Here is a 16,727-nt window from a genome sequence, read left to right as displayed (position 1 = left end):
TCTCCTGAACTATACAAGTACAGGACAGGAGCAAACCAGGATAAGAAAGACTTAGAGAACTGATATTTGTACCAGTTCTCACAGAAGCTAAGGCAGAATTTACAATGTGAATCACACTTGGGTGACTTCCTGCTAAAACAAAAAGTTCAATGTTTTCCTGAGTATTATAACAGAACTCTGAGGCTACACAACATAATATCCACAATGTCCTAAATATAATAAAAAAATACAGGACATAAAAACATCTAGGAAAGTGTGATCAAGTCAATCAACAAATATCAATCCTGAGGTGGTCCAGATGTTGGAATATATATAGTGTGTATATACTTATTTATAAGTAGCCATTATAATTATGGTATATGAGATGAAAGAAAACATAATAAAATGAAGGGACAGGAATTCTTAGTAGAAGAGTAGAACTCTAAAACTGTCTAGAACTAAGTAGATATTTAGAATTAAAAAACAGTACTGAAATTTTTAAACTTCCCTGGATGGGCTTAATAGCAGAATGCAAATGACAAAGTAGAGAGTCAAAAAACTTTATAACAGATCAACAGAAATGACCCAGTCTTAAGAATAAAGAGAAAAAAGATTGATGAGCATGAACAAATCTTCAGAAACCTGTGAGAAAATACCAAAAGGTCTAACATATGTCACTGGAATCTCAGAAGGAGAAAAGAGATTGTGGCAGAAAAATTTTTTTTGAAAAAATAAAGTCTATGAATTTCCCCAATTAGTTATAAGTTTACAGATTTAAGAAACTCATAAAACCCCAAACAGGATACATTTTTAAAAAATTAAAAAAAAAAAATACAGCTATGCCTAGACATATGATACTCAACCTAATGAACACAAAGATAAAGATTAAATCTTGAGAGCAACCATAGAAAAATGAAACATTACATACAGGAGAATAATTACTCAAATACCTGAGAATTTCCAAGAAATCACAGAAATCAGAAAAGAGAAATAACATCCTTATAGTCCTGAGAGAGAGAAAAAAAAATATAAACAACCTACCAACTCAAATTTTATATCCAACAAAAATATACTTCAGGAACAAAAGCAAAATAAAGTCATTCTCAAATGAAGGAAAACTAAGAATTTATCACCATCCGACCTACTCTGCAAGAATTGCAAGAAGTGAGATGCAAATCAAAACAACAATGCGGTACCATCTCACACCTGTCAGAATGGCCAACATCAACAAATCAACAAACAACAAGTGTTGGCAAGGTTGCCGAGAAAAAGGAACCCTCGTGCACTGCTGCTGGGAATGCAGACTGGTGCAACCATTGTGGAGAACAGTATGGAGTTTCCTCAAAAAACTGAAAATGGAACTCCCATTTGACCCAGTAATCCCACTCCTAGGAATATATCCCAAGAAACTAGAAACACCAATCAGAAAGGATATATGCACCCCTATGTTCATAGCAGCACAAGCTACAATAGCTAGAATTTGGAAACAGCCTAGGTGCCAGTCAGCAGATGATTGGATCAAAAAACCATGGTACATCTACACAATGGAATACTATGCTGCCATCAAAAAGAAGGAATTCTCATCATTTGCAGCAACCTGGATAGAACTAGAGAACATCATGCTGAGTGAAATAAGCCTGTCAAAGAAAGAGAAATACCACATGACCTCACTCATTTATGGATATTAAAGAACATTATAAACTGATGAACCAAAAGTCAGATATAAAGATAGTAAAGCAACAAGCAGACTGTCAAATTACAGCAGGTAGGGTAGGGAGATCTGGGGGAGATAAGAGATCAACCGAAGGACTTGTATACATGCATAGAAGTACAACCAATGGACACAAAACTCTGGGGAGGGAGGGTATGTATTGGGGGGGGGGCAATGTTAAAATATGTACACAGATAATAATTTAATTTAAAAAATTTTAAAAAAAAGTTCAACTTAGCCGAAACCGGTTTGGCTCAGTGGTAGAGCGTCGGTCTATGGACTGAAGGGTCCCAGGTTCGATTCCGGTCAGGGGCATGTACGTTGGTTGCGGGCACATACCCGGTGGGGGGTGTGCAAGAGGCAGCTGGTCGATGTTTCTCTCTCATCGACGTTTCTAGCTCTCTATCTCTCTCCCTTCCTCTCTGTAAGAAACCAATAAAATATATTAAAATAATAATAATAATAATAATAATAATAATAATAATAATAATTGCAAGAAGTAAGTTTTTCCTGTGGAAGGAAAATACCAGAAAATAAAACTGTAGCTTTAAGAAAAAAAGAAAAAACAGAAATGGTAATTAGTTAGGAAAACATAGACTACTTTTTTTCTCATAAATTCTCTAAAATATTTATGACTGTTTAAAGCAAAATGTATGATAGTGTAGTGGAGTTTTCAATGTATGTAAGTAAAATATATATGATTAACTCTAACATAAAGCTCAGGTTGGTGGCCCAGCCATAGTGGCTCAGTTGACTGAGTGTCGTCCTGTGCACCAAACGGTTGCCAGTTCAATTCCCGGTCAGGGCACTTATCTACCTAGATTGTGGGTTGAATTCCCAGGTAGATCGCACATGGAAGGCAACCAAGTGATGTTTCTCTCTCACATCAATGTTTTTCTCTCTCTCTCTCCCTTCCTCTCTCCAAGTGTGTCCTTGGGTGAGAATAAATAAAATCCTTTCAAAAAAAGTTCAGGTTGGTGGGAAGGGAAATATATTTGTAATGTTTTTACATTTATAAGTGGCCTAATATTTGCTATAAGTAGACTGTGAAAATTATATATATATATATATATATATATATATATATATATATATATATATATATATATATATATATATTGTAACCCCTAGACCAATGGCTAAAAAATAGTACAAAGAGATATCTCCCAAAAGTCAACACTAAAGATATTTAAATATGAAAGAAGACTGGAAAAGGAAAACAGAGGAACAAATAAGAAACAAATAAGAAAAAAAAGAAAACAGAGCTAGACCCAAACATAACATTAAATGTTAATGGCCTAAATATTCAATGCTAGTCAGAATTCTAAAGATATCCCCCTAAGATGCCTATCCCTGGTTAGTCAATCAAACTAGCTTAGTTTCTGTGTGAAGGAACTTTGCACATGAAATTGATGTTACTAATCAGCTACTACTCTAAAGTAGAGAGATTTTCTTGGTGGGCCCAATGTAATCACATCATCCTTAAAAGCAGAAGAGTGAATCAGAGAAATGAGGCAGAAGAGGAGGTAAGAGAGATTCAAAGAATAAATAAATAAATAAATAAATAAATAAATAAATAAATAAAATACAGCTAATGTTGCTGTCTTTGAAAATGGTGGAACTAAGCCATGGTTCCCAGGAATGTGGATAGCCTCTAGAAGCCGAGAACAGTCCCTGGGGATCAGCCAGCAAAGAAACAGGGACAACAAGGAAACAGGTCCCCCACCACATGGAACTGAATTCTGCCAACAACCTGAAGGAGCCTGGACACGGATTCTCCCCTAGAGCCTCCAGAAAGAAATGCAGCCCTGCTGACATCTGGATTTCGGCCTGGGAGACTCTGAAGGAGAGAAGCAGCTTGGCCCAGGCTTCTGGCCCATGGAAACTGTGAAATAATAAATGGATATTGTTTTTAGTTGGAGTCATTTTTATCGGCAATAGAAAACTAATACACATTCCAATTAAAAGAATTGGAATTGGCAGAATGGATACAAAGGAAAGATCCTACTTATATGCTGTTGACAAAAGAAACACTTTATAAAAACCAGTTAGGTTGAAAGTAAATGAAAAGTAAAAAGATATATCATGGAAACATAAGTATAAGTAGGCTGGAGTGTCTATTTTAATCTCAGACAAAATAGACATCTAGGCCCAGAGTACTATGAGTTAAAGAGAGACATCTCATAATAAAAAAAAAGGGACATGTATCAAGAAGACAACACAATTTAAATGTGCAAGTAATTAAAAAGAGATTAAAGTACACGAAGCAAAAATAAACAGATAAAAGAGAAAAATAGACAATTCCACAATTGTTGTAAAAGGTTTTGACAGTACTCTTTCAGCAACTGATAGAAGTAAACAACAAAAAAATCATTAAGGACATAGGAGATCTGAACAACACTATCAACCACCTTAGTTTAATTTCACATTTATAGGACATTATATCCAACAACTGAAAAATACACATATTTTCAAGGGAACAAATTTAATTTACCAATATAGACTATATGCTGGGCTGTAAAACACATCTCAATGAATCTAAAAGGATCAAATTCATAAAAAGAATATTCTCTAACCACATGGAATTAAATTAGAAGTCAATAATAACAAAATATCCAGGGAAACTCCACATATCTAACCATTAGACAAACATTTCTAAGTAATTCATGGGTTAAAGAAGAAATTATGTGGGAAATAAAAAAAAATGTTTGGACTGAATGATAATGTAGCTGCAGCATATCAAAATGTGTGGGATAAAGCTAAAACCATGCTTACAGGAAAAAACATATAGTTGTGTGTATAAGTACCTAACATGTGTAAGTGTGTGTGTGTGGGGAATTATGCAACACTTTACTTATAAAAATCTATCTTACAGATTTTTCCAAAAGGTACTAGTAGACTTTTATAAAGGTGAAAGTTTTGTGTTAAGTACAGAAATAAAACATAGTTCAATGTATTTTTAATAATAAAGTAAGAGTGCAGGACAAGTCACATCGCGTACCAGAAAGTCTTTTGCTTTTCAGTCTGACACTTTTCCCCAAGATGATTCACTTCGTCCAGACTTTCTCTTTCCTTCAGACTTTCTGTACATAAGCTCAGGTTATTTTGTTGTTAATTTGTGATTTTTGTTACACCAACTTTCTCCTTTATTGTAGCTTAAATACAACTGGAAATTAAGCAAGTACCTTGAGACTAAACGTGCAGAACCAATTTATATGTATAAAATGGTAAGGTCAGCCCAGCCGGCATGGCTCAGTGGATGAGCATCAACCCCTGAACCAAGAGGTAACCAGTGCGATTCTGGTCAGGGCACATGCCCTGGTTGAAGGTCCCAAACCAAGTAGGGGGCGTGCAGGAAGCAGCTGATGGGTGTTTCTCTCATCAATGTTTCAATCTGTCTACCCCTCTCCCTTCCTCTCTATCTAAAATCAATAAAAACATATATTAAAAAAAAAAAGATTAGTTCAAAACAACAAATAAAAACATTTTCTTCCATTGACTGAAACTAGATTTGGTTATGTCAACCCTGAAAAGTGCTTTTGAGCATAGTGCACTCTCAAAGAGCAAATGAAAAATTCTGCACCTTTAAAATGCACATTAAATTTAAGTTTAGAAGTATACAGGAATTTATTGAGATTCTATAGTTACCAGATGTTAAATCCGTGACAGTGATTCATCTTCATACAACAGGAATTTGTTTAGTTTTGATAATGTTGCTACAGAAATTGTCAGCAAGAGATAAGGCAAGGCAACAGCAGTAAATAAACCTTTTTCTCAGTATCACGGGGTTACTGCCTATGTAATTTATCCTCAACAAAATTGTTCCCCTTGTTTATAGAACTCTACAAAATTATTTAAGGAGTAGCACAGTTAAGGAGAAAAGAGTATTCACATAGATAAAGAAGCTATATAGAATTCATTAAATTAAATAGAAATGCTTAAAAAATGAGAATGGAGAATTTCACTCTAAAACAAAAGTTTCCAAGCATCAAGCAAAGATGAGAATTATGAAAAAGTAAAAGTGAAGTACAATGACCCATATCCAAAGTTTGTAGCAAGTTATGATTGGCTCAGGAGATTAAAAAATTTGCCAGTTTCCTCAATGTGAAAATGAGTGATATGACTGTTGTTGATATAAAAGTAGCAGAAACATAAATAGTCTTAAGGGCTAAGAGAAGTTATAGAAAAAGATGACTATAGTAATAGCAAATCTTTTTTAATATGGACGAAGTGAATCATCTTGGGGAAAAGTGTCAGATAATACATTCTAAAAGAATAAAAACAGTTTCAGAGTTTTGAAAGATAGATTATAGTTTTGGGCTAATGCAGTGAAATACTATAAGCTACAACAAAACCTGTAGTTATATAAAAGCCATAACTAGGCTATACACACACTCACACACACATATTTTTAATCATAAAACATTGATTACTGTAAACTGTGAAATGTTAATATAAACATACTAGAGGCCTGGTGCATGAAATTAGTGCGGGGGGAGGGGGTGGTGGCATCCCTCAGCCCAGTCTGTGCCCTCTCACAACCCGGGACCCCTTGGGGTTGTCAGGTCTAAACCGGCAGTCAGACATCCCCTTTGCAATCACGCTGCATGCACCAGTAGCCATACTTTTCATACAGGTGAAAAGCATCTTGCTGTTGTATGGGCAGCTACATTTTTTTGCCCAGGTTATAAAAAGTAGTACATAGCATGATCCTTCTGAGGTAATAGTACCATTTCCCCATCTTATGGGTGGAAAAACTGAAGCAGAGATAAGTAATTGGCTTTGTGATACAGTTATAGGTGTCAGAATCAGAGCTGACCACATGTGCAAGCCAGAGTCCATGCATGTCATCACTGCTACTCTTTTTTCAGTGTTAGAGTAGCCTTGCCAGGTTTTAATTTTTAAATCTAAGAGACTGTTCCCAATACATGGGGTGGGGTAGGTTCCCTAGGCCTGGCCAGCGATCAGGGCCCCCTGTGGGGCGATCGGTGGGCAGGGTGATCAGGGGCCCCCTCTGGCACACGCCAGCTGGCCCCACCCCCTGATCACCACTGCTGGTTGCCTCCCTCTGGGGGGGAGGGGGAGGGAGACTGTGTGCATCATAGTGACCGGTCGTTTCACTGTTCTGTCAATTTGCATATTAGGGTTTTATTATATAGGATATGTCATAGAGGTACTAAATTCAATGAACCATAATACACAATTTAACAAGCAAAATTTTATAGATCCCACCAATAAACCTTCCCAATCCTTAAGAGCAAACTCTCTCTAAGGAACATGAACAGGAAACATGAGACTGGAGCTCCACACAGCCTACAGAGTATTTCTGTACCTGATGCAGTGTAACACTGGAGGCATGCAAATCAATAGCAGCCAGAGAAGGAATTTGAGATTCTGAAAGGTTTTTGTTCTCTTTCCTCATTAGCCTGGAATTTCGAGCTGCACAAAAATAACCATAAGCACAGTGAAAAAAAATAGACATTTTTGTTAGTTTTTCACATTTTGTATCTGTCCCTTTGTATGTAGTACTTATTATACATATTTACATACATAAAAATGTGAAATTACCATGAGTTTTTTATATTCTGTTCATTTCACATACATGTATGAGTTTTTGATATTCTGTTCATTTCACATACATTTTAAACAATGCAAACAAAGGGCTGACAAGGTAAAAGCATTGTAAACATACCTATGCCTTCCAAGGCTCTCAGTTCGGGGAGATGATTATAGTTTAATTCAGGCAAATGGACATCTGTCTTTGCGTATTCTCTTCTTTTCTTATTTGCCTGAAGGAGGCTCTTTTCACTAGTGATCTAATATAATCAGAATGATTAACACAAATGAATTAGATTCCAGGTAAACTGGGCTTGCTGTAGTCATGGCCTAAAATGTATGGATACATAGCCTAAAATGTATGACTAACTACTGTAGTCATAGCCTAAAATGTATGGATTTGAAGATATGGAATAATACAATATTTGAAAAACATAAGTAACACACACACACACACACAAAAAAAACACACACAATTTCACCTAGTTATTTCAAACCTCTCCCTCAGTAAATGTATTAAATTACTACCAAGTGGATTACTGGTTGGTATGAGTTTCTCTGTCTCCCTCTCCGAGACTTCAGGTAGGTCCTGGCGATCAGTAAAAGGTTAGCAGAAGGGCATCAGGCCAGCAAGGTCAGGCCTTAGGACACTCGCTGAGCTTTTCATCATATAGTTAATTCTGAGCAGTTTGTCTTGCCATGTATATCACATGTCCTAGGTTGGTTTTTTTGTTTGTTTTTTTTTGCTTTTCCAACATAATCTTGCCGCTCATTTTAAAAACATTTGTCCTTGCCCTAACCGGTTTGGCTCAGTGGATAGAGCATTGGCCAGCGGGCTGAAGAGTCCGAGGTTTGATTCTGGTCAAGGGCATGTACCTTGGTTGCGGGCACATCCCCAGTAGGGGCTGTGCAGGAGGCAGCTGATCGATGTTTCTCTGTCATCGATGTTTCTAACTCTCTATCCTCTCCTTTCCTCTCTGTAAAAAAAAAATCAATAAAATAAATTTTTTTAAAAAAACACAAAAACAGCCGGGACCTGTTTAGCTCAATGGATAGAGCGTCGGCTTGGGGACTGAAAGGTCCCGGGTTCGATTCCGGTCAAGGGCATGTACCTTGGTTGCGGGCGCATCCCCAGAAGGGGTGTGCAAGAGGCAGCTGATCGATGATTCTCTCTCATCGATGTTTCTAACTCTCTATCTCTCTCTCTTCCTCTCTGTGAAAAATCAATAAAATATATTTTTTAAAAAAAACAAAAAAAACACAAAAACATTTGTCCTTGTCCTGCTCCTCAGAGTTACCACATGATACTATCTCCTAGTTACACACTTTATTAAATAATTACAACTTCAATTATTTTCCAAATCTTAGTATTATTACTTCATAGTTGATAAAGTCTGAGGAAAAAATAAAGTGAAGAACAGTAGGAGCACTTCAACTCTGCACCTTTATGGATCTGACATTTTTCTGTTTCATTTGAGAATGACAGAAAGTCTATATTCTTTTCTACATTTTCAGAACAGGTAATATATACAGTGTATGATTTTATTTTAAAAAAAAAAACCACTTATATATAATGAAATCATTTATGTGTTTTATATACGTATGTATGTATAATGAACTATACACACAAACACATACAATGACAGTGTTAAGCCATTGAGGTTCCTTGATGTCTCAGATTTAATATTCTGTGAATTATGCCACTCTGCCTCCCACAATGTCTTCAAAAGTCCTGAATTGAAACTTTGCTTTTCTTTCTTTTGGATGTTTCTGTTTGTTCTTTTAATAGAGTAAGTACTAAGGCTCTTGGCTCAAGTCAGCTACAAAATAGAATAATTAGTTCAAAAAAATTATCTGCAAATACAAAAATAAATAAACAAATAAATGAATAAATAAGTCCAAACTACCATATTTACATATTCAAATAGTGGCAAGTAAAATGCATAAGAGATATTTATAATAATATATTTATTATTGATCTTCAACCAAGAAGTTGAAGAAAGTTTAGGCTTAGCTCTGCTTCCACTAATTTTCCAGTGGATCGTCCCCCCACTAATCTTTACCTCCTTTTTTTAATTGCCTGTTCCAAAGAAGGATAAACAGAAATAAGATCTAAAATTTCTAGCCAGTAATGGTTATGCAATGCCTGAAAGAAAGCTGATATCAATTCCAGAAAAATGGTATTGAGCCAACTATTTGGAATAGCCTAGCTGAGAAAAAGAATCTTCAAAGCAGAGTGGGAATGTAAAACACGAAATATCCACAGAGAAATCAAAAGGGAGGCTATATAAAAAGGAAAGCACAATGGGTACAGATATTGTAGCCTAAGAAAAACTTAAAAACAGGCAAATATAATGTCTAAATCATGAGAGATGAAAAAGAAAGGCTATACTTTTCAGCACTGAGGATAATGAAAGAAGTAGAGAAGGAAAATTTGTGAGAAAAATACTTTTTTGGGGAATATGTTCATACCTCCCTTTCCCTGGCAGAATTCATTTGCATTTCTTAAGCAGTTTCAATTTGCTAGACACTGTTCTAGGTGTGAGGGAGAGCAGTGAGGAGACAAAGCACAAATCCCTGCCTTGGAAGCTTATATCTTAGTGAGGGAGACAGACAATATATAAATAAAAGAATGTAGAGGTTATCAAATATATATACTGGGGAAAATTAAGCAATGTTAGAGGATAGAAAGTAATGGGAGACAAAATGAGTTATCATTTTAGGGAAGACCTCATAATAAGGTTTCATGTAAGCCAAAGAAGAGAAAAAGCAAGTTTCCTGGATTAATTGGAGAATGTTCCAAAGCAGATGGAGAAGCAAGTGCAAAAGCCTAAATGTGGAAGCATGCCTGACCATGTTGCAGGAATAACAATGAAATCAGTGTGTTTGGAATAGATTGATCAAGAATGAGAGTAGCTGTTGCCGAAACCGGTTTGGCTCAGTGGTAGAGCGTCGGTCTGCGGACTGAAAGGTCCCGGGTTCGATTCCGGTCGGGGGCATGTACATTGGTTGCGGGCGCATCCCCAGTGAGGGGTGTGCAAGAGGCAGCTGGTCGATGTTTCTCTCTCATCGACGTTTCTAGCTCTCTATCTCTCTCCCTTCCTCTCTGTAAAAAATCAATAAAATATTTAAAAAAAAGAATGAGAGTAGCTGTGAATGGGACAGAAGGATGGGGAATTAAAGACTCTGCATGAACTCGGGTCTTTACTCAGAAATCGAAAGCCAAGGGAGGGTTTTGAGTGGAAGAGTGATGATGACTTAACTTAAAAAAAAAAAAAAAAAGCCATCTTGAGCATAAAAATGTTCCTCTGAAGCTTCAGAGACATATGAACCTTGTACATGCTTCTGCTACAATCTATGCTTTAACTTGCTGATCCTCTACTAAACCAAGAGTTCCTTGAAGAGAAAGATTGACTCATTCATTTCCAGTGTTTTATACATAATAGGTAATCAATAAATATTTGTTAAATTAAGAAACAGAATACTTTTACCAAAATCCTAGTGTGGGTGAGATAAGACCATTTATCTTCTCTATTCTAAAACAACAACAAAAACTGGTGACCAAACATAGGTTAAGAAAATTTACTGTTGCCTAAAGAATTAAAACAGATGTCATTTTAATAAAATCTTACATTTTAAGTTCCAGATTGGTATTACTTTCTAAAACTTATTTAAACTTTAAGTCTTTCACATTTATGATTATGGCAGGCTGGGAAGGTATCTGCTTCCATTTTATGATTTGTCCTCAAATAAAAATCTCAGTTCTTCACTATTATATTTAATATTAATAAAAGTCTAGAAATTACTTAGCTTGTTCTTCTACCACTGAAAACAGATCACTTACTGGTTTGGTCATGTTAATATTATAAATGCCAGGTGGAGTCTGTTGAGTTCCTTTAACAAATGGAATACAATACTTCTTGGTCTTCTCATCCACTCTGTAACAACAAGAACAACGAAAAAAATAAGTTAGAACCAACAGTAATTTTTTTTTAAGCACAAAACTAAATTACATAGCACCAAGTGACATGCAATTTAGTCAGCATTTAATGCCTGTTCTTTCTTTTTTTTTTTTTAAATATATTTTATTTATTTTGTACAGAGAGGAAGGGAGAGAGATAGAGAGTTAGAAACATCGATGAGAGAGAATCATCGATCAGCTGCCTCTTGCACACCCCCTACTGGGGATATGCTCGCAACTAAGGTACATGCCCTTGACCGGAATCGAACCTGGGACCCTTCAGTCCCCAAGCCAACGCTCTATCCATTGAGCCAAACCAGTCTCGGCTAATGCCTGTTCTTAAATACACTGTGAGCATAGATCTGGTAAAACATTCTGTCCTATACTCAAGCCTCCTACCCAGTCCCAAACTCCAACTGAGCAAATTACCTTCCTTTAAGCAAAATTCCCCAAAGGAGCTTTCTTGTATCCCTAAATGTCTGTAGCCATGCAATGCAGAAACAGACCTTGAAAATCAATTACTTCTTTTGTTATGACAATCTCCTTCCATGTTATTAGAATAAATAGCTGTGGATTCTCTTCACCTTAAGTAATACAGTCCTACTTTCTTAGGACTTGGGTTAATTATTTGACCAAATGCTAATAACCTTCATTAGATAGGCTAGAAAGTATTTTGAAACAGCAACCTGACAAGAATAAACAGTATCCAAAAGCCTGAGAATAACACAATGGGGCGGAAATGACAATCACTTACAAATATATCCTTAAACAACCTTCTGTCCTTATTTTCTTAATTCATACCTGTAACTCTGAACTCCTGGGATAGTCCCCATTCCAGAATTAATACCAGGAGCTACTGCAGAAAGATTGTGTGTAAGTGGAGGAATAGCCATGCCTGGATTCCTTGTGTGGTCCACACTGCCATTGCTGCAATCTCTGAGGCTTGTTGAAGGCACTGTTTTGATGTGGCTAGTCCCGTTGTCATGGAGACAGCTGACATTTGAAGCTCGACTGATTTTTTCAACTTTCTCTCCATCAATTTTTGACCCTTTTATCTTTAGTACTCTAGAATCCTTATTTTTAGGGTCAGCATTGGAATCCTGAGCAATAATAAAAATGTTATTAGCATTAATGATCTGAGGATAATGAAAAATCACCTCTACCTATAAAGTACTTGTCCACTAAGCCAGCATTCCATAGACATCACCTTTTTGTGCCACTGGGGTTTGTTTTTTATCTACATATGGAATTAAAATTAAACCCAAGATTCTCAGTCAGACATTTATTTCAAATAGAAATGCAATTTGCACTAGCTCTAATGTGTACAGGGTGGGGTAAAGTAGGTTTATAGTTGTTCCTATGGAAAGTAATACAGTAATTAATAAATAATAATACAATAATAAACTGTTTCATATGCTCACACCTGTAAACCTAGGTTTGCCATACCCTGTACACTTCAGATTTGCATGATACATATATCTAATTTATAAATATTTCAGTGGGGAGAAATGTGGAAGAGAAATCAAGCATGCCCACTTTTGTTCCTATATATTTAGAGTCAGAAAACACAAAATTGAAAGTTTTCTTTTGCTTCATGTGAGAAAACAGGAGTGGTTGGTGGTGGATTCGAATTACCTTACCAAGAACCAATTCTGGATAACGTACCAGGAAAAGTAACGTTCAAATAAACTCAATACCCAAATCTCAATTTTAAAATGCTCTTCTTTATATAAATTCTAACAATGATATTTTTCTTCTTTTTTTAAAATATTTTTATTGATTTCAGAGAGGAAGGAAGAGGATGAGAGAGAATCATTGATTGGCTGTCTCCTGCATGCCCCCCACTGGGGATCGAGTCTGCAACTCGGGTATGTACCCTTGACTGGAATTGAACCTGGGACCCTTCTGTCCACAGGCCGAAGCTCTATCCACCAAGCCAAACTGGCTAGGATGATATTTTTTCTTTTATCTTTTAAAGGGGAAAAATGGTGTGCGTGTGTGTGTGTGTGTGTGTGTGTGTGTGTGTGTCCATGTATTGGTATGTGGATACTCACATGTGTGTCTAAATATTCTTGAATGAGTATGATTTCCTGCATAGTCTGGTACACAGTAGGTACTCACTACATGATATGTTAAGATTTTTTTAAACAGGCAATGTCTATAGAAAAAATACATTTTTATAAAGAAGCTAAAAGTTAACTTATTCCCCATCAGAGAATATTTTAACCTTCATTTTTTTTCACCATCCAACATAATAAATTTAAATTTAATAGACATCAAAACATGGACACTTACCTGCACCACAAGAGTGTTTCTCTCCTCACCTAAAAAGTCATCTTTTTCCTTCTCCTTCTTTCTGTTTTGGGATTTTTTAGATAAAGAAATATTTCTGGCATCTTTCTGTATTTTTAACTGTAGTTCCTGAGAGAACCTACATAAAAATACATTTGTCAACAAAATAAAATTGTGTGAGACAGAGAAATCAAAGGGGGAAAATGGTTTTCAATATATTTTTAAAAATTGACTATTAAACTATATCATGTTATTTAAAATGAAAAAAATTATGGCCTACATTAGCAGTTCTCAAAAGGCAGTTTATATATTCCTGGGAATCACTAAGAACCTTTTAGGAGGTTCAAAAGGCCAAAGCTATTCTTAAGAGGAAGATGACTTCCTGTTCATCCTGATAACATTTGCACTAGCAGTCGCTATATTCTTTATAGCCACACATTCTCAGTGAGAGAGAGAGAGAGAGAGAGAGAGAGAGAGAGAGAGAGAGAGAGAGAGAGAGAGAGAGTTGTATTTAAGGATGTCCTTGATAAAGCAGTAAAAAAGTATTAATTTTATTAAATCTAAATCCTTGAACATATGCCTTTTTCATATTTTGTGTGACAATATGGGAATATGCAAAAAGAACTGCTGCAAACTGAAGCACAATGGTTAACTTAAGAAAAGCACTGTGTGATTGTTTTCGATACAAACTAAACTAGCCACCTGTTTATTGAAACATTTTTACTTGAAAGAAAGACTGGCTATTGTTATTCAGAGAGAGAATTTAGCATATATTCTCTTTTAAAAAGTGAACGAAGGAGCCTGTCACTTCAAGGAAAACAACTGGTAATATTTGTGTTAAAAAATTCAAAATTTGCCGAGACCGGTTTGGCTCAATGGATAGAGCGTCGGCTTGGGGACTGAGGGGTCCCGGGTTCGATTCCGGTCAAGGGCATGTGCCTTGGTTGCGGGCATGTCCCCAGTAGGGGGTGTGCAAGAGGCAGCTGGTCGATGACTCTCTCTCATCGATGTTTCTAGCTATCTGTCTCTCTCCCTTCCCCTCTGTACAAAATCAATAAAATATATATATTTTTTTAAAATTCAAAATTTTATGCAAAATTGGAATTCTGTTAAGTTTGTATCCACTCCTTTGAGCTGAGCAAATTCCCAATATTTAAAGACTTTTCTGATGAGCCTTTTCTGAATGTGGTTTTTTTGAATGTGGCATAATGAAATAGGTTAACATTTTAAAGATCTGCATAACAGCAAAACAATATTTCCCAAATGACTAATGTATGTTATTACAAAAGTATACATGTGTAAAAGACCTATATTCAAAATGTGAGATTTTAATGTAACTGGGTAAAAAAAAAAAAAGCTAATTAATGTGGTTTCAGATTCCACAACCAACATTTAAGAACCACCACTGTAAGTTTTAATGTAGCATCGAAGTTTTTGGTATGGGATCAAAGAAGAATGCACACAATTATCTAAAAAAGCTAGTAAAATATTCTTCCATTTCCCAACAACATATTTGTATAAGGCCAGGGTTTCTTCATATATATTTCAAACAACACAACATATCACAACTACTGAAATTAGAAGCAAACATGAAAACCCATGTATCTTTTACTAAGCTAGATATTAACTAGACTTGTAAAAATATAAAGCAATGTCATTACTAGTCATCGCACTATATTTTTGCTTTCTCAGCTATACTGATGCCACTAGCTCAAGCAGCACAAGAGAGCATGCCAACAGCTCTGGCACCCACAGGGTTGGCACACCAAGGTCTCTAGCACATCAGCAGGGTCAGCAGGTCACAGGACTGGGTGTGGTTTGAGTTTGGCAACAACAGGAGATGGTACCTTTGCAAATGCATCAGCACCCAAGATTATGGCATCATACAACTGGTAGCAACATAGATATCAGTGACCTGAGTGATGCGTGCTACCACAGGAAGACAGGAATAAAAGCCGGAAGTGACTGCTTCATGAAACCAAGAGCCCTACGTTAGTGAATACAGGGAACTACTCCTACAAATCCCGTGGCTGCTAAGGATGAATGGAGGTAGGGTGGTAAATATATGAGACCCTATAAAAGTAGATGGGTAGAGAAATACTGTCTGTTGGAGAACTTATTTTAACTCTAAACCAGGGAGACCTGGAAAACATGAGCCAGTACTATACCGTTCAGCAAATCCATCCATACAAAAGAAATCATGGTGCAGGAGCTCAGCACAGAAGGGCCTTTTGTCTGGATCAATATGTAAGCATTTCTGGAAAACCAAAAGAAAAACATGTAGCTCATTTTAAAAAAAAAATATAACCACATTTAAATGCCTAAATATAGAAAATACTTCCTTCTAGTTATGAATTTAAACATCTGTGATAAATTATAAAGAATAAATCACAAACCTAGACAATGACCAAAGGTTGCTAATATCACAAAAAGAAAGACCACCAGACATTCTGATCAAGCTCTAGCTCTATGAATTTATAAGAAATACAGGACATAGAGGAATATATTAAACTATACTATATGGGAAACTCTAAGGGACAAACAACCTAGTTTCTTCAATAAATAATTAGCAAGGTTAAAGCAGACAAAACAAAAAGAGATGAAGATGAGTTTGTAAATTAAGAATCTTTAAAAAAAGATAATTACCTCAGTTAGTGTGGCTCAGTGGTTGAGCGTTGAACCAGGAGGTCATGGTTCTGTTCCTGGTCACAGCACATGCCCCCATTGGGAGCTCAATCCCCGGTAGAGGGCATGCATTGACTAATTGATGATTCTCTCTCATTACTGAGGTTTCTATCCCTCTCTCTATCTCCCTTCCTCTCTGAAATTGATAAAACATTTTTTTAAAAAAGATGTAACCTCTTTTAAAAAAAGAAGTTAACTGATTGAAATGTAGACTCTGTGAATCCTAATTTAAACTATAAAAAGAAATTATGAGAAAATCAATGAAACATTGATTAGATGTTTTATGATATTAAGGAATTATGGTGAAATGTTAAAGCCCTTGCAGAATGGGAAGGAAAGGACCTGGTCTGTGCTTATTATTGTGCTAGATACTTTACATGGATTTTTGTTCTGATTAATTGAAACCATTCAATGTTAGTAAAAATAAAAGGGACTCAATAAGTAGCTTTAAATGAACAAGAAAAGTTCTATACATAACTAAGGTATTTATAAGTAAAAAAATATATAGTATCTGCAATTTGTTTCAAAATGCTCAAAAAAAGG

At 35.9% G+C, this 16,727-nt stretch overlaps 1 protein-coding gene across 3 annotated transcripts in view; it reads right to left on the bottom strand.

Annotated features, from left to right (window-relative positions):
- CDKL2 (cyclin dependent kinase like 2) overlaps window positions 1–16,727 on the bottom strand; it is a 32,381-nt gene that overhangs the window by 3,061 nt on the left and 12,593 nt on the right. Inside the window, exons 7-13 of one of the 3 annotated variants that reach the window (XM_084895683.1) lie at window positions 15,668–15,756; window positions 13,503–13,638; window positions 12,009–12,307; window positions 11,091–11,184; window positions 7,383–7,506; window positions 7,023–7,129; window positions 3,444–3,575 (exon numbers count right to left, since the gene is read on the bottom strand). In XM_084895683.1, coding sequence (XP_084751809.1) covers window positions 3,444–3,575; window positions 7,023–7,129; window positions 7,383–7,506; window positions 11,091–11,184; window positions 12,009–12,307; window positions 13,503–13,638; window positions 15,668–15,756 — 981 coding nt within the window. The remainder of the gene's footprint in view (window positions 1–3,443; window positions 3,576–7,022; window positions 7,130–7,382; window positions 7,507–11,090; window positions 11,185–12,008; window positions 12,308–13,502; window positions 13,639–15,667; window positions 15,757–16,727) is intronic. The other 2 variants (XM_084895684.1, XM_084895685.1) reach the window with 2 other exon arrangements.

Source organism: Pipistrellus hanaki (genome assembly GCF_964339955.1).
Source record: "Pipistrellus hanaki genome assembly, chromosome: 1".
NCBI classification, from domain to species: Eukaryota; Metazoa; Chordata; class Mammalia; order Chiroptera; family Vespertilionidae; genus Pipistrellus; species Pipistrellus hanaki.
The sequence above is the reverse complement of the archived record's forward strand: the minus strand, read 5'-3'. Positions and strand labels throughout refer to the sequence as shown.